General features: G+C 46.5%; 1 protein-coding gene across 1 annotated transcript in view; it reads left to right on the top strand.

Annotated features, from left to right (window-relative positions):
* The window catches only part of Sema5b (semaphorin 5B), a 114,377-nt gene that overhangs the window by 71,419 nt on the left and 18,974 nt on the right, over positions 1 to 23,984 (top strand). The window contains exons 2-4 of the mRNA XM_071615811.1: positions 4,081 to 4,284; positions 8,998 to 9,097; positions 13,692 to 13,737. Of these exons, the coding sequence (XP_071471912.1) occupies positions 4,131 to 4,284; positions 8,998 to 9,097; positions 13,692 to 13,737 (300 nt within the window). The 5' untranslated portion in view covers positions 4,081 to 4,130. The remainder of the gene's footprint in view (positions 1 to 4,080; positions 4,285 to 8,997; positions 9,098 to 13,691; positions 13,738 to 23,984) is intronic.

Consider the following 23,984-nt stretch of genomic DNA (forward strand, 5'->3'; position numbering starts at 1 on the left):
AGCTCAGTGGTAGAGTGTCCCCAGGTTCAGTCCCTGGTACCAAAACAACAATAAAAATAAAATCCAAGTATTTGGAGCTCTGCTCAAAATGTCAGGCCTGGTACCACTCAGTGATGTGAGAATTGGCCACTCTTTTCTTAGGGTGTCCCCCAACCCGGGTTCTGCTGAAATCTGCTAAGCCGCCCGCCCTGGCTCACTGCGCTCTGGCCATCGGCACCCCCACACTACAGCCCCTTCCTAGCTGTTCTGCTCCTCTGACCCTGCTTCCCACCCCTCTTAGGGCTCACTGCCTTTCTTGCACGAGGGAAGGAGGTCCTTGAAGTGATGGCAAAATAGGTCTAAGTGTGAGTCTCCAGCTCCTGATGACGGGGACACTGACCTGAGTGCAGGCTTTTCCTGTGGCCTGCAGGCTTTTCCTGTGGCCTGCAGCCTCTGGGTAACTCTGGGGTGTGCTGTGTGCGTGTCCAGGTGCCTTTCTCTGTCTTTCTCCTCCCTCACCCAGGGGGAAGGTAACTGAGAGAGGAGATCCCGGATCCAGGACTGACCTTCTCCCTGCCCTGCCCCCATCATGTCCCCTGCGTCCCTTCTCTTCAGAAACAGCAGACAGACATGCTGTGCTGAGGCCCAGGTGGACACACTGATATTAATTTAGCAATTATTGATTCAGGAAGGACTTGGAGGACATATTTACATAAACACCATAATGAAAATGGAACTTCTGCGACAGGACTTAGGAGACTTAGGGCCTGGGGACTCAAGGAGGAGAAGGGGCCAAGGATGTTCTTTTAATTCAAGCCCCTGGGCTCAAGATCTGGTCCCAGAGTGCCAGCCCTGTGTCTCCTAGGCTCTGTGGTAGTCAGACCTGGGTGGGAGGAAGGGAAGCCTGGGAGGGGAGAGTGGGGGAGGGGAGGGCTGAGGATGATGAGGGAGGACAGGTGTCTTGCCAACTTAGATGTCCTTGGGGCTTAATGGAAGAAAAGTCCAAGCCAAGGTCTCAGAGGATGATATTTGAGTTCCTGATGATGTGTCGTATCAGAAGGCTCCCCGCAGGTTGCAGATGGTGAGCTCACAAGGGTATGGAAGGTGGTAGGGGACCATATAGGATGCTCACTGTGCAGTACCTGGGGCTGGTAACCCCGGGGGGTGGTACCACCCCTGGTTCTGAAGGGAAGGGGAAGGAGAGTTTGGGAAACCTAGAAGCAGAGGAGCACACAGGAGCCCTGGCCTGTCGGGGTTATAGCCAACTCCCACTGCTTTTTCCTCCAGCTCCATTGGTCAAACCAGATGGAGGAAAAGGAGGCCTGGATGCAGTCCATGCAGGGGTCTCTGGAAGGAGAGAGTAGACTTGGAGGTGCCAATGGAAGTATCCAGCACAATGTCAAAGGGCCCAAGGGAACCCTCCTGCCCGCAGCAGGTCGGCTCACACTAGTTGATTGCTCACTGTCTGTCAGGAACTGTTCTAGGTCTTTTAATGGCAGTGACTCCTGTAATCCTCACAGCTGCTGGTGAAATGGTTATTGTCATTATCATTCCCGATTTGGGGAAATTATGGCAGAGAGAGGTTAAGTATTTTTCTCAGAGTCACACAGTTAGTAAGAAGAGCTGGGATTTGACCTCAGGTTATTTGGCTCCAGAAGGTTGCTCTTACCCTTTGGTACCCTGTTCTCCACTTCCTGTGGCCCTGTTTGAGAGGTCAGGGACCAGTGTTGGGAAGAGTTATGGTGGGCACCAAGGCTGAGACAGAAGAGCCAAACCCGATATGGCAAGAAGACTCTGCCTAGCACCAAGACAAACTCTGTGTGAGTTACAGTGTGAAAAAGTTTGGACTCAACTTCTCTGTGTGTCTACTGAGAGGAGTGGCCAGGCCCTTCTGGGGAGTGCAGAGAATGTGTGTGTTTGTGCCTGAGGATGAGGGAATCAAAGAGGGGTTATGGGAACTAATTCCTTGTGGGGTGCTAGACAGGGCAGGGTAGAGCAGCTGTGTCTGTCATTATTTCCTTGAGGTCTTGCAGCAAGTCAAATGATGAATATCAACCCATTTCACACTCATGGGGAGCCTTAGGCAGGAGGAAAAGAATCTCACTGTTATTTTCCAGACCTGGAGGGAGGTAGAAGAGAGAGGAAGAGTTAGGAGCAAAGGTCCTGGAGTGGGAAGCAACCACAGGGGCTTCTGGTCCTTTGGATCTCACCTTTGGAACCCTCACCTGCCAACCCAGGCCTCTTCCCCCAGAGGAAGTGATTCTGATTCATTTCATGCCTTGTCAGAAGCCCCTGATCTAGTTCAACCTTTCATTTCATAGAAGAGAAAATCATTCTTTTCACAGCTGCATAGTACTCCATTAAAAGATGCACCATAGCTTAATTAAGCAGCCTGTTTTTAGATATTTGGGTGTTTTTTGTCTTTCTATCATTTCAAAGACTGCCACAGTGAATAATCTCATACATAAGTCACTTTGCACATGTGCAGGTGCCTCTGTAGTCTATTTTTGCTCCTAACTATCTGTGGTGACAGAGCAAGTTTGATTTTTCAATTTGCAATCTGTCGCAGATGGATACTTATGTAAAATTCAATAAAAGTAAATTACTAGAGAAGAGAATTGAAAAAACAACATGCAAAATGCAAGCCCGAATATTCTGTTCTCTCTCTCTCTCTCTCTCTCTCTCTCTCTCTCTCTGGCAGTGCCAGGGATCATGCCAGAGCTTCACGCAAGCTATGTAAGCATTTTACCCCCAAGTTGTACCCTGAGCTCCAAATATTTTTAATACACATAAACATTACTTTAATTATTATAAAGGTTTTAAATACTGATCTTCCCATTTCTTTATTTTTCATTTTTTTTAGTTGTCAATGAATATTTATTTATATGTGGTGCTGAGAATTGAACACAGTGCCTTACACATGCCAGGCAGGTGCTCTACCACTGCACTATGACCCCAGCACCTGACTCTCACATTTCTGCATCTGTCTCACTGAGAGCCATTACACTGTGAATCCACACTTGTCTACAGACCCCCCACTTTGAGGATGGCAAGCCTAGTCCTCCAAAATAGGTTACTGGGTCAGATGGTAAATACATGGGCAGTTTTGCCAGATACTCCCAGGCTACCTTCCACAGGGATATGCCATTTTGCACACACTGGCCCCTTTCCCCACAAATTCACAAAAAAAAATGTGTTCTCTAATTTGGATTTTTATTACCTTGATAGTTGAGAAGCCTAAGTGTTAATTGGTATTGCTCTTCTTATGAGTGAAGTTAAGTGTCATTTGTATTTTAAGCACTGTTTGTATTTATATTTTTTACCCACTTTCCTACTGAATTCTTGGTCTTTTTCTTTTTGGTTCTGAGGAGTTCTTTGTATGTTAGGAATATTAGTCTCTGGTTTGTAATAAGAATTGCAATTTTTTTTCAATTTGTCATTTGCCTTTTGATTTTACTTAATGTTATTATTTCGGGAGAGGGGGACACGCACAGGTTTGTGCTTTTTCCCATTGTTTAAAGTTGGTGCATTATAATTATACACAATAGTAGGGTTCGTTGTTACATAATCATACATAAGTTTGTGCTTTTAATGTAGTCAGAGTTGTTAATGGATTATGGATCTTGAGTCATGATTTTTCATTCTAAAATACAAAGGATTCTGCCCAAATTTTCTTCTAGTACTTTTATGGTTTTATCCTTAACATTTAAATCTTTTATCTAATTGCAATTTTTCCTAGTATAGGGTGTAAGGTCTTGGGTTTAAGTTTTATTTGTTTTGTTTTTACAAATGGCTACCTATTACCCCAGTTCTGTTTATTAAAATCTCTTAAATACCACCTCTATGATTAAAACTAATTTTCAACCATTTGGGATCATAATCGAAAAATCTCTATAATTTGTCAGTTTTGTCCAGGATACCATTACAAGGAAAATTAGCTTTCAAGACATGATCTATAACTTTCTATTACTAGTAAACTCTGAATAACATAAATACAATACCAATCTATCTTTAAAAACCCTGTGGGGGTCTTTAAAGGAAATTGAGAGAAGTGGGCCTCCATGGAGGGAACACTTGGTGAGACTGGGTTTTGCATTTCAGGTCCTCTCCTCAGGCTGTCCCCAGAAGCTGGGACCGCAAAGGCGTCCACCATGATGGCACCGAGACCCCTGGTCATCTTGCTGCTGCTTCCCAGCCTCACCCTGCTGGTATCTCACCTCTCCAGCTCCCAGGATGTCTCCAGTGAGTCCAGCGGTGAGCAGCAGCTGTGCGGCCTGAAGGAGCACCCTACCGTGGCCTTTGAAGGTGAGAGCATCCAAGTCAGAAAGGAAGTCAGGCCTCAGCAGGGTCTTCCCAGCTGCTGGAAGCCCCTGGGATGTTCATTTCCTGATAGGGTGCTGAGACTCATCATCTGATAGATATTTTAAGAAGAACAGGTAACATTGCGGGGAGGGGTCTAATTTTTGTCTCCAGGTAATTTATTCAGGCCCTTCATTCACCTCCTGGGGCCACTGTAATCTTTTGCTGGGATTCTTTAGTTAGAGAATGAAGTCATATGGGCCTCAGGTGAGAGTGGCAAGATTTGGTGGTGGTCTCAGAGCTGTTCTGGAAGCATAGGCTCCGTTCCTTGGCTGCTGTAGGGGAGGATACAGAGGAGCCGCTCACTCACTAGGAATTGCCTGGAGAGCTCTGGAAGGCTTCCTTCTTGCTCTAAGTCAGCTGCAGGGATGCCTGGCTTTGGAGTCCTGGGAACCCCCATGGAAAGGGGGCCCTGTGTGTCAAGAGAGAGCGTGGGAGTATTCTATTAAAGTGTTTCCCAAACTGGGATTTGTGAATCACTGGACATATTCCAAAAGGTCCATAAGTTCTTCATGATTTCTAAAATTATTATATACATTTGATGATAATCCAAAAAGCAAAACACAGACACCACAGAGGCCTGGATGTTCTCCCATTAACCAGTTTGAGGGTCTCTAGTTGTGCTACGATCACATTCAAACTTCAGGATCTACCATCTAGGTGGCCGTGGCTCAAGCTGGAATCTGCAGGCGTAGTGTCCAGGGTCCCTGGGTTCTTGAGTCTGATCAACACTGGCCGACTCCTCATATTAACTCCACTGGGGAGAGACAGCAAGGCAAGGAGATTGTCACCTCCTTTTACAAACAGGAAGACTGAGGTGTGAGGGCTGGAAGACTCAGAGCAGAACCTCAAAGTAGGTCTGTCTCCTGACTCCACGGCCTGTGATAGAACAATCAATCAGGTGCTCTCCCCTCCCGTACCCTGGACAGGAGGACATACAACCCTGTCCTGTGGGATTCCACCTGGTCAGTAGGGCCCCACGAGATGGAAACCAGAGCAGAGAAAACAATCAGTACTCTAAGGCTAAAGTGGTATTTGAGGGATAGAAGGGGCCACAAGGATGGGAGTTGGGGGCTTCCTGGGTGGGGAGGCTGGGGGCACTTTGAAAGTGTGGGTTCCACTTCCCTTCTCAAAGTGGGAAAGTTTCCAGCTGTCTTTTCTGCACTGAAGCTTTGAAGCCTTAAGTGGATTATAGGCAATTAGCAATGTCCTAAGCCTGCAGAATGCACATACCCTCAGATATCTGATGGCCCCTGGAGTACTGGTGGTTGTCACTAAAGTGAGGGGACAGAAGGAACAGAATTCCTAGGGCTGTTGGGGAGCCCCTGTGACAGCTCCTAATGGACCATTTCCTGGTCTGTGTCAGGGCAAAATGTGTGTGTGGTGCGGGTAGGTGGGAGAGCCTGAGTGCCTGGGTTCCCTGAGACTATTTTGATCTTGAGCTGTGAATTAGACAAATCTGACTTCCCACTCCACCTTCCACTTCCCCATTCTGACAGCTTTGAGTTTTCCTATCCATTCACCAAATTATCATTTGTATGTGGGGGGTGCAGGGATCAAACGTAGGGCCTTGCACATGCTGGGCTCACCAAATTTTTGTGGGCCTGGGTGGTGCCCCGGCACAGAGCCGGGCTGTGGGCTTAGAAAGGGAAGGGTATTTCCTGTGGGTACTCAGTTACCTCATGTCGTTCCTTAAAGGTGGCTGCCTTTGGTCCCCCGGGGCTGCTGGCCTGGAATCCGGACTGTTTCTCGGGTCCCCTTGCATCTCTAGCACGGCTGATCACACAGTAGGGACTCGGTTCACACGGGGTGAGCGGTGAGGCCCTGCTGATTCTGGACAGTTGCACTGACCCAGCCCAGCACTGACCCCCAGCCGTTTCCCTTCAGTCCTCACTGAGTGGCAGGCCTCCCACCTTGCAGCTGTGAGTTTCCCTGTCCCCTGACACCTGATGGATCTGTGAATAACCCCTGAGTACCCCAGAGGAGCTGCCAGTTCCAGAGTCTGACTGGCGGGTTTTCTGTTTTGTAAGGTTAAACACTCCCCCCTGGGTTTCTGTTAAGGGGGCCCACCTGTGTTTCTCCGTGGCCTGCGTATTGTTCCGCTTGCCACCGCCTGTCCTTTCTAGGAGGCCGGGAGAAGCCAGTCTGGAGTTAACACTGGCAGTGGTTAATCCACAAAGTGGGTAATTGAATTGACTATAATTAAAATCACAGGCGCGTCATGGAGAATGTCATTTTTCTCTTAAAGTCGCCATCCAAAGCCTTTGCTGCACACGGAGCTCAGGACGTGCGTGGTGTTTTAAAGACAGCCTTCCCTCTGGTCCCTTTGCCTGTTTAATAAGAGGAGGCTGGCTCCCTTCCCAAGGCTCCCCCGGGACCGCGGCGCTGCGCCCGGCCCCTCTCTCCCCCCTCACCCCTTTCCATTTGCCATGTGCCTTCCTGAGGGGCTTCAGGGGAGAGACAGACACTAGAAGAGGCCCCCAACCCCACGGTCCCCATTGTCTACTGCTCTGGCTCTGTTTCCTTTCCTTCCCTCCTTTCTGGGGGGGAAAAAAAAAAAACTGAATGAAGACTGAGCTAAGTCCCCAGATGAAGTATTTGGTGTGGACTGGCCATGCCACCTCCTCCCCCACCCAGCTGCCCACATCTGGAATGCTCCTGTCAGCAGGAGAGAATTAAAGTATAACCTATTTGCCACTGATAGGGAGCACCTGGTCTGATGGGGACAGGCAAACCTCCTTCCACACACACACACACACTCACAACATGGGCACATTCACTGTGACAGTAATATACAGTGTGAGTGGAACATAAAAGGTAGGAGAGAATGTAGAACAAAATACAACCAGGAGTGGAGAGGTCATAACCCAGGAGGTCTTCCTGGAGAGGGAGGGCCCTTGGTTTAGTCTCTAAGGTAATACAACATCCTACAGGATTTCAAGAGTGGCCTGAGATCAGCTAAAGTCCCACCCACTGGACTTAAGATCTACTCCTTTTGCCTATTACCCAAATGCCATTGAGGCTATATGATGGTTCTGTCAACCCATAGTCACCTGCTGGGAGCAGGGGCAGGCCTGAGGAATTTGCTTCTTTTTGCTGCAGAATTTCTTCTTTTTTAAATCGTGCGTATCACAGTTTTCTGAAAAACATCCAACTCGCAAAACCTCCAGTTCTCCAGGGAGCGATTAAGTGTTTGCCTGTCGTGCAGAAATGAAGGGCTGCTTTTACTCTGTAGTGGAGGGATAATGAGCAATGATTTATTTCCCTTGGATTACTACACACACACACACACACACACACACACACACACACACTCACGCACACGCCCTCCTCTGGGCCTTATGAGAGCCAGTAGCTGGTGTGCTGTGAGAGCGCAGTGCCTCCTATTCCCCTTCACCTCCACCCCCCACAGACATTACTGCTCTCCCCTCACAGGTGCCAGTTCCCTCCCAGCTATGAGGCATGGGCTGAGCAAGAGTATTAAGCTGTCGTGGGCCAAGCTGGGAGCAGTGGGTCTCTTGAAGGAGGAAAAGTTAGCTGGCAGAGCTTAGGCATGCTCTCCCAGAGACTACTCTGCCCATTCAATTCATTTGAAAAGTCAAGGCTTTGGCTTTGGCTAGGAAGAACCTTCTTTTAAAACAGGGGTGGACACTGACAGCCCGCCCTCCATTCCTCCCATCTCTGCAGAATCTTGTCTGAAACCCTGTCTTTCCTCGTAGAAGTTGGGGGGTATAAATACATTCATTCAAACAGCAGGAGGTGCAGGGCTGAGCCTGGATATCCAAGAAGTAAGATCTGTCCAGGCCCCGGAAGAAACCCCGAGGGTAGATGCACAGAGTGATGGGGTTAGGATGGCACTAAAGCAGAAGGAGCCCCTGGAGCCCAGGAGGGCTTCTTGGAGGAGGTGGGGTGGGGCATGATAGGAACTATTCCATCAAGGGAGAAGAGAGGTGCAAAGGTTTGCAGGCTCTTATGGGATAGATTTAGAGGTGTGTGAAGTGTTTAATGTGACCAGGGTAAAGAGTTTGAGGGAGAGATGAAATATCATTGTTGTTTTGGTTTTTTTTTTTTTTTTTGATCCCTAAATAATGGATCATTAGGCATTTAACTTGGGAGGACAGTGGATTCCCAGAGGAGTCAAGACTTCTCCTAAGGAGCTGGGGTGGGATCCAAGGTTCAGAGTGACATAGCATACTCGCAAGATTGTTCTGGTTGCCTTTGAGAAAAAGACTAAAGGGGGCAGGAGTGGAAGCCAGGCTGGTCAGGAGGCTGCTGGTACCAGTCCAGGCAAGAGATGATGACTGCTTGTGTGCGGGAGTCGGGTCCAGAGAGAAAGAAGTAGATGGAGTTAGGGGACAATCTGGAGTTAGAACAGACAGGGCACACCAGTGTGTACTGGTGTGGCTGCTGAAGATAAGGGGGAGTCAAGGGCAGTTACAGGTGTCCCTTTGTGCATTTGTGGGGAGGGTGGAGACTTCCTCTGAACCAAGGGTCCCATGACTGCCTGCCCTGTGAGGTGGGCAGGTGGAACCCAGGCATCCTGGGGCCTCTACCCCACTTCACCCTGACTTTCACCTCTTTGCATCTCTGATCTGAGGCTGGTGCAGCGGGGGGGCCCTGGTCCAACAGTAACGGAAGGGTTACCTCTCCCTCCACCAGATCTGAAGCCGTGGGTCTCTAACTTCACCTTCCCTGGAGCCCGAGATTTCTCCCAGCTCGCTCTGGATCCCTCCAGGAACCAGCTCATCGTGGGAGCCAGGTAATGAGGTGCAGGAGAGTTGGGGTCAGGTGTGGGATGCTCAGAATTGGATATAGAGACGATTACTGGAGATGACCCACATTCTGGGTTCTAGTCCTCTCTGTTAGACTCTTTCTGTGCCTGAATGTCTGTCCCCCAAGGAAGGAAGCAGGTGGGGGTCAGCGGGTGGGGGGGGCAGGGTCAGGGCCTGACCCTATCTGGCATCCTGATCTCAGCCAGCCACATTCTTTAGTGATTGGCAGAAATGAGAGCAAGGATGCCTGCTGGCCACCTCCTGCCCTTGTCCCTGTGGCGATGCCAGGACCTGCCTAGTTAGCCAACTCCCGGGAACTCTGCACAGAGAAGGTGCCCAGGAGCCCCCTGCTGGTCAGCTGGCCACCTGCGCCTCGGGTGCCTATCAAAAGCCTTGTGCTGCTTTTATGAATGGCCTTACTTCCTTGGGGCCTATTCCGGGTAACCTCATTGTTCAGATAAAACTCTCTAGGGAGGCCCCATGAGATCTTCTGGGTGGAGTGGGAGGGGCTAATTCCTCAGAATCCTAGATCAGCATCCTATTAGGGAGGGAGATTAGAGATGGCCTATCCTGTGGGTCTCAAAGTGGGTCCCTGAGTCAGCAGCTTCTGCGGCTGCTAGAATCTGGTTGAAAATGCAAACTCTTGGGCTTCTGGAATCAGAAACTTGGGGGCAGGGCCCCAACCTATATTTTAACGAGCCTTCCAGGTGACTGGTGCAGGCTCAAGTTTGAGATTGGCTGGTGTGATTGGATTGGTTTCATTTTAAACATGAAGAAGCAGAGGCCCTGAGAGGGAAAGGGGACCTTCCTCATCTAGCACAATGACAAAGGACACAGGGACCAGAACCCAGGTCTCCTAACCCCAGGGCTAGTTTTGACCTGTGGGTGAGTTTGTGTTATGCACTCTGAATGCGCTGATCGTTAGTTTTCCCTCTCTACCCCTGAGGTTCTGATTCACTGGGTCTGGGGTTGGGGAGGCATCGCCCCTGGGTTGGGCCTTTCCAGGCTGCTCTGTGAAGCTGGCCTTCCTTGCCTTTTGGCCTTCTGTGCCTCTGACTCCCATTTGCTATGAGAAAAGGAGGCCAAGTCTTGAACAGAGCTGAACTGGGAACAGATGAGCTAGAGTTTTGTTCCGGGTGAACTTGACCTTTGAGTCTCAGTTTCCTCATCTGTAAATCCTGGATTTAGTCTCTATGCTGTCAGCCTTATAGGGCTGCTGTGAAGCTGGGGCTGAAAGCATTTTCTTTTCATTTTTTAAAAATATGAATTAACTGTTTATTTTGCACCAGCATTATGTGGTATGATGTAACATTCAGAAGTTACAAAAGAGCGCCCAGGGAAAAGCAGGGCCATGTCCTCACACCAGACCCTTCCTGGGGTGCCCTGTATCCTCCTGAGGGTCATCTGTATGTATGCAGGTATAAAGGAGACTAAACTTTATCTTATGGTGAACAAAGTAATTGTTTCACTTCCTACTTTGAGATGATTGTAGATTCGCGCTCAGTTGTAAGAAACAATGTAGAGATTCTATATACCATCACCCAGTCTCCTCCAGTGGTCACATCTTGCTTAACTGTAGGGCAACATTGTAACCTGGAAACTGACATTCATGCTATCCTTCCATCCACTCTGATTCCACCAGTTTATATATATGTACTTTCTAAAACCCAAAGGGTAGCATCTGAAGACTCCTTGCTCTGAACCTTGTGAAAGCATTTTGGGAAAATAATGAATTTTTAAAAGTGTTTTGGAAATTACCATGTGCCAGGCATTATTTTATGTAGCATCTATGTAATAAATCATACATGCAGTAAATCATATGTGTGATAAATCACACAGGCAGTAAATTATTTTCTCTACACTGTAACCCCAGGAGATGAGTTCTTATGATTACTTCCATTTTATGAACCAGGAAACTGAAGTGCTCCTCCTGATCCACTCTGGAGCCTCTCCATGTAAATAGTGGTTATGTTTTCTGGGTCCAGAGGCTTCCCTTGCACTGCTGAAGGCACGCTTGAGTCCTTGAGCCAGGCTCTGCTCTCAGATGGACAGGGAAAGCCCATCCTGGACTGGTCCCTTATGCCTCTAGAGCTGAGGCTGTGGGTGCTTGTCTGCTTTTTCTCCTCCTTCTTTTTCTAGGGCACTTTCCTTCTTCCTTCTCTGCCTGCCATGTTTTCTCTGTCTTCTTGACCCCCTTGGACCTGAAATTCAGGCTAGGGATATTTTTTCTCCATTTATAACCCCGCCTTGTTCCCTATGGGATTGAGGGTGGGTGGGTCTGACTGCAGAGATTTCTCTGTTCTCATCCTCCTGCTCCCAGAAGAGCCCTTGGAGATGCTGTGATGAATGATTTTTGATGGGATAAAAATGAATCGAGTGCTGCGCTGTTTCCCCTAATTTGTTAAAGCTGTGAGCAGCTGCCTGCGTCACCTGAGCACACAGCTGGGCCAGAGCCTAAGCTGGAGCCCATCTGTCCCCAGGCCAGGAGCGTGGGCCTGGGAAGCGCTGCCAAGACCCTGTGTGGGGCCTTGGGAGGGACAGCAGAGGCCTGGCGCCAAGGTCTCGAGTGAGCCCCGCCCAGCCCCGGGATAGCAGTAGAGCTGAGTGGGGCCTGGGCCTGTAGCCAGAGCCAGGAGAGGAGTCTCCTGGCCTGAGGTGTCCCCTTCCACCCCTGGCCTCCTCCAGCAGGGCCCCTCCTTCCCTTTCTGGCCCACTCCACAACTTTCCCCTCATTTCTCTTCTCAGCAAAGCTGAGGTAAGCCAGAGTCTTCTGAAGTAATTATTCCTAGAAATTTCAGGAACCCAAAGAGGAATGGCCAAAAGGAGAAAGAAGAAGGAAAAAAAAAGGAGATCCTTTGGGAAAACCAAGATTTTACATCTGCCTGTCATTAATAACACCTTTAATGTGTCTCCGTGGGCCTGTGGAATAAACACTACAGGCATTCACTAGTTCTCCATCGAAGAGATGCCAGCACTGAGGCCCGCAGAAGGTCCCCCAGCAAGTGGCTCACCTGGGATTCTGTCTGTCTCTGCCACAGGGTCTGTCCCATGAACTTGAAGTCTCTTTCCTATGGCACTCTGACTCAGGCGTTCCAAGTCCCTGTGTGGCAGTCTTCTGACTTCAGAGCAGCACCAATACTTAAGAGCACACAGTGTCTGATATTATTATTATTAGCAGCAACATTATTATTTTTTAAGGCTTTCAAGGAGCGGCCACTGGATGAAAACAGTGTTTGGGGAAGATTAGTGTAACCCGAGGCAGTGACACACACCTGTAATCCCACTTACTCTGGAGGCTGAGATGGGGGATCACAAGTTCAAGGCCAGCCTAAGCAACTTCACAAAACCTGCCTCAACATAAGAATTAAAAATAGCTGGGAATGTAGCTCAGTGGGTTGATTGAGCACTCCTGGGTTCAATCCCCACTACCACACACTAAAAAATAATTGGAACACTATGCCCTCGGGGTCGGGGGTAGAGTAACTAACTGAGCTGGAGGAGACAGAGTTTTCTAGGGAGGTGGCCATGGAAAGGTCAGACCTGGGCAGAAGGCAGGTCCAGTCACTGAGAACAGGAAATGAGGGCAAGTGGTGTGGGCGGTGGGAAGGGAGGAGAAAGCCGGCCTGCCTGAGTCCTGCAAGAGCTCTGTGAGATTAAAATTGAACAGAAACAGGGCCCGTGGTTGGGAAAAGTAGGAGTCAGGAGACAAGTTATGACAATTTAGTTTACAGATCTTTACTGGCTTTATTTTTGATTCTAGAATGCAGCAACACTTCATTCCATAAAATAGAATAAGGGTTCCGATGGGCTGAACCAAAGAGATTGGTTTTACATAGAAGGGCTGAAAAAAGCAGAAATAAAGTACAAAAAGCACTTTGGTTGTTTCAGAGTTACTTTCCTCATGAGGTGAGGACAGGGAGATAGAACAGTAGAAATAAATTGATTGGTGAACATCAGGTTACTTCAAGTTATGGTGTGTGTGTGTGTGTGTGTGTGTGTGCGTGTGCATGCGTGCATATGTGTGTAAGGCGGAGGCAACTCCACTATCATGGCAAGTTGAAACTGGCCTTCTTGAGAAATGTGCCTGTTCTCTTTCTCCTGATTTCTCTGAAGGTCAGTTTCAGTTTGGTGATGGGGAACTTTAGCATGAGTGACTCAATTTTGGTTTTTAGACCCAGTGTGAGGTTTTAGTCCAATAGAATGGTCTCCTCTAATTTTTATTTATTGGCATCAAGAGTTTCCTTTGGGGACCAACCAACAGCAGATATAACATAGTGCCTGGAGGTGGACAAGACTGAGTTTTAATCTCAACTCCTTGATAGACCATCTCAGTGACTTGGGCCATTGACCCAACCTGTTTCCTGACAGCAAAAATCGAGTTTCCTGTATCTATCACCAAGGTTGTGGGAAAGTTAAATGAGCTAATGGAGGTAAAGCCCTCCCTGTGTGTGGGCCCACCAGAGGCTCTCCATAGCCAGTCCCCAGTCCTGGCATCCCATGAGGCCTGGGTCAGGAGGCTGCTTCCTGGGGTCCTGCCTGCAGAACTAGCTTGGCTTACAATTTCTGTTTCTGTTTTCACAGGAACTACCTCTTCAGACTCAGCCTTGCCAATGTCTCCCTCCTTCAGGTACATTTGCTTTTCTTCCCTTCCCTTCCTGTCATTTCCCCAACTGGAAGCTGGGGGAGGGGCAAGGCAAGTGGTGAGGTTCAGAATTCAGTCCCTAGGATTGGTGACAGGAGCCACTTGCTCTTTTCCCTGGCTACAGACTAGACCCTGCTACCACGGTAACTGCCAGGATGATAGCTGGAAGCAGGGTGCAGCTCACATACACATGGAGGCACACACAGGGCTCCTGCATTGTGCAGAGAGGCTGCTGATGGGCAAGGGGAGGAAAAGAGCATTGGTTGGGGTGGCCAACTGTCCCTATTTGCCTGGGACCAAGGGGTTCTCCAAGATGCAGAATTTACAGTGGCTAAAACTGGGACTGAACCAGGCAAACAGAGACAGTTGCTCATTCTAAGTCCAGAGCCTAAATCCACAGAAAAGTCTCAGAGTTCGGGTCTCAAGGGAAAGGGTATCCCTATTTCCTTTCTGAGCTTGGCCTGAGCAATCCCATTCTAACTCAGCATTTTCATTGAGCTGTGATTGATTTATTATCTGCTGCCAAGAATGACTCCCCAAGCATAATTCCCTAAGTGCTCTGAGAGGCTTTTTAATGGGACTCCTTGATCCAGAACATTTATTCCAGATTGAGAAACAGATGCCAAACCATCTCTGCAGAGGCTGAGCATTCCAGAGAAAGAATGGCCACCTCTTCCTCAATGAGGGAAGCGCTTTGCTTTTCATGTCTAGGAGGCTTCTTTCTCTCCCAGGAACCAAGCATACTTTGAGCACTTACTGTATATTAGAACTGAGCTGGGGGCTTCTTATGGTTTGGAGATGTCTGCCAAAAGCTCCTGTTAATGCAGGAAAATTTGGAGGTGGATTGTTAGATTATGAAAGCTGTTACCTAATTGGCCCATCTTCGTTTGGGTGGACTAACTGGGTAATAACTGTAGACAAGCAGGGCATGGCCGGAGGAGGTGGGTCACTGAGGGTGTGCCCTGCAAGAGTGCATCTTCCCTTCTGTCTCTACTCCCTTGCTGCTATGACAGGAGCAGTTTCCTTCTCACCATGCCAATCCCCCATGATGGCCTTTCTCACCTGGGGCTCAGAGCAATGGAGTGGGCCATCTGTGGACTAATACCTCGGAAACCATGAGCCCCAAATAAACATTCCCTCCTCTAAGTTGTCCTTGCTTAGTATTTTGGTCACAATCACACAAAAGCTGCTTAAAATGGGACTAAAGGGATATAAGAAAGGGGAGCCCTTGACCTCCAGGGAAAGATAATGAGTGATGCCTACAACCAAACTGGAACTTAGGAGTTCATCAAGTGCTGAACTACGTGCTATAGACTTTCACTGGAGCAGATGGCTAGGGAAGGGAGGCCTCCTTGTTGACCTGGTATGACATTCTGGTCTTCCTTTGAACTTGGATTCACACCCCGAGGGGCCATTGTAGCTCTTGGCTGGTCACCACAGGGGAGGTATCAGAGTAGAAAAGTTGTGCCCATTTGAGGGGAGGGATCAGGATGAATAAGGCAAGCTAAAAGGAAATTGCATTCATCCACTTATCTGTCCACTTGTTCTTCTATCCATATCTTTACCAGCCAACCTGTTCATCCATCCATCCAGCTGCCCACCCAATAATAGTAAGTGAATATCTTCTAAAGGCCAGGTCTAGTCCTACACATTGTATTAGGCATTTAAGTTCCAAAGGTGAAGCACATCAGAAATCACATATGAATCCCTTTCCTGGAGGGGAACTGTGCAGCATGTTCCTGGGGCCCAGACTGGAGCAGGGCAGGGGAAAGCCTAGAGGTAGCATTCTGTGGCCCACCAGCATGATCACAAGCAACTAGTTCAAGTGGTATCCACAGAAAACAAAACCAAAATGCCAAATTTAGCAGGTCAGGCTGGGGAAAGCCAGTGCAGAGGAGATTCAAAGTGGGCAGAAGCAAGTGGACCCAATGGTAACTGCCCTGTGTTCCAGGCAGTTGCTCTTTATTTGGTCCTCGTGGTCTGCAAATGAAGGTCTTCGGGCAGTGCCAAAGGGTTGAAGGGAAAAAGAGAGACAGATGTACAAAAATAATGGCAGTGCTGTGGGACGCGTGCATGGAGGGGTGGCCTCTAGGTATGAGGAACTCTCTGGGGCCAGCAGGGTTTGCACAGACTTCCCACAGGAGCTGCCTTTGAGGTGGAACTCAAAGGATGTGTTTGGCAGGCAGTTAAGGGAAGAACAGAGGTGTGTGACAGCATGTAGCACTGAGGGGCAGGATCAGAGGGTGTGAGGGGGGGTAAGGGTGGGAAACGAGGCCCTGGGAGAAAGAGGTCATTTTGCAGGGGGTCTTCACTGCTGAGCTTAGGGGTCCATATTTTATTTTGAAAGCAATGAGGATCTATTAATGAGTTTTAAGCAGAGAAATGGCATGAATAGACTTGATGTTTCGATCACCAGACCCAAAGCAGAGACTGGATTAGTGACGAGCCAGTCAGGAGACAATTGAAACGTCCGGTAAGTGATGAGGCATTTGCAGGAAAGCAGCAGCCATTGGAATGGGGAGAAGACAGGAAGGGATCCTAATGTGTCAGAGTCACACAGGGCCACAGCATCACATTTCAGCATCATCGGGCACACTGTCTTCTGTGTGAAGGTGACCGCTGGCATGGGGCATTTGCAGCCTTGGAAGAATTGGTGATGCTTGGGCCACAAAGGTGACATCTAGGTTTCTGGCTTGCACAGCTGGGTACCATGAATTGATATGGAAGTGGGGCTGGCCTGAGTCTAGTCGCTGGTTCTCCCTTGCTCAGGGGTACTTAACTTGGGCACTGGGATTTTTTTAAATCTCTCAAGTGATTCCAATATGCAGCTAAATTTAGGAGCCACTGCTGTAGGAAGTTCAGAAGGCCTTGTCTGTAGATGCTGCCCATCTGGTTTGGCACAAGTCTTCTTGACAGCTGGTCTGCAGGTCATAGGTCATGTCCCTAATCAGATGTTAGGACTCTCTGCCTAATGACTGAGCCCTGGTTTGGCTCATCCTGCTCAGTATTGATCTGGTCTCAGCCAAGGGCAGGGATCTTTGGCAACCCCATAGCTCCTGCTTGAGGCAGGGAATCGGCTTCAGAGGATTCCCTGAAGAGCCCTGCAAACTAGTCCCAAGATTACCAGGATCTGGTTTCTCAGGGGTCTAACCTCAGAAGTTCAGCCTGGATTCTCCTGACAGGAGGAAGGAAATGAATACATTTTATATTCACATTCCCACAGTAGGAGGTACTGGCCAAAAAGGGAGAGAACACACTGGAGGCTTTGGAAAACCTTTCTGCCTCTTCTCTCTCAGGCTAGTGGCAGACCCTGGTCTCTGGTCCTCAGTGTGGTGCCTCAGGTCTGCTGTCTGGCCCTGGCATTTGACTCTAAATACCACAATTCAGCAAGTACCCCAGCATGGCCCTCTCTGGGGGCTTCATTGTCCTCAGTGTGTATTACAAATGGCTCACCAGCGATCAAGAACTGTAAAGAGCTCCACCATATTGCCGACAGGGAAAGACACACACATAAGTTAGAAGGCTTCATTACAGAGCCAAGTGAGTCTCCCACTTGGCCCCAGGGTATGATTTAAGCAAACTTAAACCTCAATGTTTTATTGATGGTTTAAATAATTAACACTCCTTAAAGAAAAATCTAAATGCAAACAGCTTATGCAAACCAGTGTCCATTAAAGGGACTTCTAAGTACCTAACTCTCATTAAACAATTAATGTAAACTACTATTCCTTAAGGAAAATTGAAATACCCAGCTCCTTCCCAACTCTCAAGCACCAAAGCGAGGGGAGGCGTGGAGGGGAGGTGCAGCTAGGAACAGATGGAGCCACTGTGTCTCGGGCAGCGGGAGGAGTAGTGAGGGGTGAGCAGGGAAAAGCAAATCAACTCAACTGTGATGGTTATTATTGGTGTAACTTGATAAAATGATCTTGGGAAACTTCAAAAAGGAGGTGAGCGTTCATCAGTGTCATGGGGCTGCCGAGAAGACCAGCGCAGGCTCTCTTGAATTTGGCAATTAGGAGCTCCAGAGTGGTCTTTGCCAGGACAGTTCCAGGGGATGATGTGGGTGGAAGCCTAGTTGCAAATGATCTTGGGGTGCCGTATGTCCTGCAAGTGCAGAAATGAGGACAGGCCTGCATGTGTACATCAGGATACACAGTGGGGCTTTGTTTGAGACTGGGCGACATTGGGATGATTCCTGAGCTCCCTTCCTGCTATCTCTGTGTCCCTCAAACTCAGATCTGGCAGTCTGGAGTTGTTAGAAGTCTAAACTCTGCAGAGTGGGGAATTTTAGGGTCAGAAGATGTGTTAATGCTCAGCCATCATCTCTGGCCTCCACCTGTCCAGGATGGTCCAAGGAGACCATTGGCTACTCTCCCCAGCCACTCTGACTAGAGATCACCACTCTGGAATTTCTGGGAACAGTCCTAGTTTAGTACTCTGCACAGCTTATTGAAAGTATGTGTCTCTCTCCACTCCCTCACAGAAAGCCACTAAAGGCACCGTGAGAAGTTTTAATATGTACAGGTCCATGATGACAGAGAATGACAGAGGAGATGTCAGTGGAGAAGAGATTAAATGCATTCTGTGAGTTGGAAAGTGGATGGAGGGATCATCCTGACTTAGCAGAGCAGAATAGATTAAAGAGCAAGCTGAGTCCCCAGCAGGAGGTCAGAACCCAGGTCTCCCACTCACCCTCTTTGCCTAGCAAAGGAGACTGAACTCTCTCCAGAGACCACACTGGAAAGGCTTCATATAGGGACTGCAGGAAGGGTGGAGGACACGGATGGCAAGTGGAGCAAAAGCGAAGAGCTCAAGTGGAATTCTGCTACCCTCATCCCTGCTGCATGCCCAGACTAGAGACTGGAGGAGTTTGCTGGAGAAACTCAACAGGGCCAAAGACCAGACTTCTAGATGTGACAGAGAGAACCTCCTAGTGAGAGCCTAAGAGTACCCCACTGGCAACCTAAGAGAACCTACTCTATATAGCCACCACTCTACATAGCCCTACCCAGGGAGTTTGCAATGGGCTATTTAGAACTTTCCTCTTAGAGATCAATCAAATAAATTCAACTGTTCATCATGTAAAGCTTCATACACACATACACACACACACACACACACACACACGCACATGCACATGCACATACACAAACTAGTACAGTGTCCTCATAGCAGTTTAAACACTTGAACAAGCCAGGTGTGGTGGAGGACCTTTGTAATCCCAGCTACTCAGGAGACTGAGGCAGGAGGATCACAAATTCCAAGCCATCCTGGGCAATTTAGCAAGAACCTGTCTCAAAATAAAATAAAGAAGGGGCTGAAGGGGCTGGAGTTGTAGCTCAGTGTAGCTAGATTGCTTGCCTAGTATGCGTGAGGCACTGGGTTCGATCTCAGCGTCGCATAAAAATAAATAAACAAAATAAAGGTATTGTGTACATCTACAACTTAAAATTAAAAAAAAAAAATAAAGAAAGAAGAAGAAGGGGCCGAGGATGTAGCTCAGTAGTAGAATACTTGCCTAGCATGTTCTAGGCGCTGGGTGAAATCCCCAGTACTACAAAAATAAATAAAAGCTTCAACAATAATCAGCTCATGGTTACTCATGTGTCATTGGTAGCCCCTACTTCTCTGTCCTGAATCATTTTGAAGCAAATCCAGATATATCATACCATAAAGATTTCAATATGAAGAACTAGGGGTGTGGCATCGTAGTATAGCATTTGCCTACCATGGGTTAAATCTCAGAGCATGGGGAAAAGAAAAGTCAAAGAAAAAGATTTCAGCATGCATTTCTAAAAGATAAGATTCTTTTTCTGCAGTGAAATTAATAATTCCACATCACTAAATGTCCATTTAATATTTAAGCTTCTCTAATTGTCTTACAAAATTTTAAAACAGGCTTGGATGTCCAGCTCAGTGGTAGAGCTTTTGCTTATCACAAGTGAAGCCCTGAGTTCATTCTCCAACTCCAGCACTGCAAAAGAAATTTTTTTTCAAAATAATTTTGGTTTTTTTAAAATCAGGATCAAAATGTGTTATAATTAGTTAATATGTATCTTAGGCCTCTTTTAAACAATACTTCCTCTCTTTGTATAATTTATTTATTGAAGAAGCCTGGTCATTGTCCTATAGAGTTTCCTGATTACAATTCAGGTAGTATAACTCAGCATATTCCTCTAGTCTCTGAATCACTTGTGAATTGATAGATATACAGACTCCATTGATTTGGATTCTGGCAAGATTATCTCATAGGTGTTATTATGTGTTTCCCTTAGAGGGCACATAGAGTCTGATTTCCTCTCTTTTTTAACATTAGCAACCATTGATTATCATTTCCTAGGTCCATTAACTGTACTACTTCTATGAAGACAAACTTCACATCTAGTCCTTGGTTACCCAATGATTCAGTCATGCAAGAAAGGCAAGGGAAATGTTTGCTAGATAGGAGAGAGATCTGCTCTCCTCTCCCTTAGTTCTTACATGACTTCTTGGCTGGATCTAGGAACCAATTAATACAATGTTGATTAACGAGAGAAAGAATACAAGTTTTAATAATTTTATTTGTACATAGGGATCTTTACATGACAGCAAAATCCAAAGAAATGACCAAAGCAGAAGTTTTTTATACTTTTAAATAAAGAACAACAAATTTGTGAAAGAATGACAGAACAAATTGATCTCTGAACTAGGGATGTCACTAAGAGATACATGGGGGTTGGGTGTAAAAGCTAGTGGGAAATAAGGATTACACCAATGAATTAATTTATTCCGGTTCATTACAGCCCCAATTACCAATCTTGGATGATTAAGACTATTATTCTGCCTTGGTATAGAAAGAACACCTTTACTAAAAGAATCTTGGATTGGTGCATGTAGAAAAAGTCAGGCCAAAGGGCTCTTTCTGAAGTTCCAACCCCTCAAGTGATTTTGGCTTGAAATAATAAACATACCAACTTGGCAGAATTTCAAGATAGTGCATCTTTAACTTCTTCAATATTCTGTTTTCATTATAGTTTCCAAATGAGGAGCTGGTTTGATAGTATGCTTAATGGTGGATAATTAATTTTATTCTTCTATTATCATTATTATTATAAACTCATGGATTCACACAGAGTTGATGTGTTTCAATCCATTGCAGTTCTCTTTCCTGACTGTCCCATCTTTCTCCAGTTGGGCGGGCCTCTTCAAGGTGGCTCCTGGGTGCTGTAAACCCAGCCTGGTCATCTTCAGCTCTGTCCTTGCTATCTGGTATAATAAGCCTTCCCAAGCTCCTCTTGCCCTTCTGCTGCCCCACACCTGAAATCAGCTATTGAAGCCCTGGTTCCTTTCAGTGGGAAATGGTTAGTGCCTTAATTTTTTAAATATTTATTTTTTATTATAGTTGGGCACACACCTTTATTTTAATGTGGTGCTAAGGATTGAACCCAGGGCTTTGCACGTGCTAGGCAAGCTCTCTACCACTGAGCCAAACCCCAGCCCAGTGCCTTATTTTTAAATATGCACAAATAGCCAAAAATCATCAGATCTTTGAAAGAGGAAAAGGTAAGGGGAAAAATTAAGTAAATTAACATAAGAAAATTTGCCAAAACAGAGGGCGAATCTTCAAATTGAAAAAGTTGACTGAATTCCCACGAGATACCTACACACATCAGTGCAAGATTCAGGTCTGTTATTAAAGAGAAGATGAGAAAGCATCCAGAGCCTGAAGAAAAAAAAAAAGAGATAAAGTCCAGTACAGAGGATGGGGAGTAAGAATTGCTTCAGACTCCTCAATAGCAATGTGAGAATCTAGAAGACAATGGAGAAAGAAAGACCTTTAAATCCTGACTGACAATTATTTTCAATTCTGTATCAAAACCGTCAGTCAAGAATAGAGAATAAATCAGACATGCAATAATTTTAAAAACAAATCTACCATATTCTTTTCCTTAGGAAGATACTAGAGATGTATTCCATCAAAATAAGCAAAGTAAATCAACAAAGGTGGAAACATGGGATTCAGAAGGCAGGAGAGAGGAGAGAGGCAACCCCATGTCCACAGCCAACAGGAGACTACCAGCCCCCTGGGGCAGGAGGACAGAGGTTGGGAACAAATAGATCATCTAAATAATTTATTGATGGAGTTAGAAAATGGGGTTTGTAAGATGTTTAGAACATTGGGGAAAAAAACAAATAAATGAAGAAAATCAAAACAAACAGTCATTCAAGAAAGGAAACCCCATCCAACTATGACTATTTGATTGATTCTTAGATGCACACTTCTACATTCTAATCAGTCTGAAATCAGGATGTGTCCTGCAGTCATAACCATCCTAGAATCTCTACTGGCCAGACTTTGGTCCTGATGTAGTTGTCATTGCTGTGCAGGTGTGGGCTTGGTCATCATTCTGGTGTTTTAACTGGACAGCAGCAACCCCTTGACATTTCAGTCATTTTGAGATCATATGAGGAAGGAATATGAATCTGGGTTTGTCAGAAAACCCCCCTAAGCGCATTCTGGTAAGATCAGGAAAGTGCCTGCTGGGGTTAATCCCTAGCACAACCCGGGGGGGTGGGGTGGGGGGGTGGAAAGGAGGAGGATAAAAAATGTGCCAGCATCCAAACTTGCAGAATGGGGTGAGTGGCTTGGGAGAAAGTCCTGGAGACCAAAGTGGCCCACTCTTTAGGAATACTACACCACTGATGCTGGGTAGTTTAAAAAAATAATAATATTCCTCAACAAATAAGCAAAAAGGTAACAAAAAAGTGAACATTGACAGAAGTGATTCAGAAAAGACTAACACTGAATTTTAAGATTAAGGATACATAATTTTGCTTCCGTTTCTTTTCTTTTTTATGTACTAGATCAATATGTCATAAAGATACATGTCTAAATAAGAGCACTTTCAATAAGTTTACATTAAAAATTTAGATGATCAGAGAGTTTGACTTGCAGTGTATTTTCTTTCTTAATGGCTTATCTTCACTGAAATCTGGGGTACTAGCTGGTAGCAGTGAAAAATTTATAATAATGTGAATATGAACATTGACTTTAATTAACGTGAACTAATTGTAATGGGAGGATGGAAGAGGGAGGGAAGATGTATGTGCACTTTGGGACAGGATGAACAGCGATATGTAAGTGGGAAAAATCTTTTTTTTTTTTTTTCTGGTACTGGAGATTGAACCCAGGGGCACTTAACCACTGAGCCACATCCCCAGCCCTTTTTTCTTTTTATATACAATTTTTTTAGTTGTAGTTGGACACAATACCTTTATTCGGTTTGTTTATTTTTATGTGGTGCTGAGGATCAAACCTAGTGCCTCACATGTGTGAGGTAAGCACTCTACCGCTGAGCCACAACTTCAGCGTCCCCAGCCCTTTTTATTTTTTATTTGAGATAGGGTCTAAGTTGCTGAGGCTGGCTTTGAACTTATGATCCACCTGCCTCAACCTCCTGAAGCACTGGGGGTAAAAACTCTTTATAACAGGGAGTGAAAAGATGAAATCTGAGACAGATACATTCTTTTGAGAAGTTTGTTTAAAATAAAATAGAGAACCAACTACAATAGGTAAAAGTTGTTGTCCTAGAGTAAGAGGGTTGGGAAATTGGAGGAGTATATGGCTAGGATTTTTATTGGTACATTTTTCATATATTTTTTTAAAACCCTGTGCATCATTATTTTGGTTAAATTTTTTTTTTTCAAATAAAATGACTCCAAAAAGCCCACTCTGTGCTATTATCATTATGAGTATACACAAATTCTCTTAGGGCCATTGGGCTAACTCTCAATAAAGGAATCTGATCACGAGAGGCTACTAGATGAAGCAGAAAGAGCTCTCTCAGAGCTGGAGTTCATTGTCTGGCTTTGTGTCTTGGGTTTGTGGCTCACTAGCTGCTGACCCTGGGCAAATTATGCACACTCTCTGGGTTTTGGTTTCCTCACCTTTATGTTGAGCAAAAGGCTAATGCAGTTTCACTGGCTGTTTCCAGGATCAAAGAGAGAGAGAAAAAAAGTCCCTAACACAATTTTTGTCCCATTGTTGAGCTCAGAGTGACTTAAACTTTTATTGTGCACCCACCATTGGGGTTCTTGACCCCTCGCTATAAACATGCTGACCACTTCAATGTGCTCCTGTGCTCAGGGACCCCGGGACCCCAGCAAGGCCTGTTAGCCTGCACAGCCCTCCTGCAGCCACCTGCTGCCTGTACTTTCCCTGGACATCTGCAGTGGCTGTGAACATTGCTCTT

The sequence above is a fragment of the Marmota flaviventris genome, chromosome 8 (assembly GCF_047511675.1).
Source record: "Marmota flaviventris isolate mMarFla1 chromosome 8, mMarFla1.hap1, whole genome shotgun sequence".
In the NCBI taxonomy this organism is placed as follows: domain Eukaryota; kingdom Metazoa; phylum Chordata; class Mammalia; order Rodentia; family Sciuridae; genus Marmota; species Marmota flaviventris.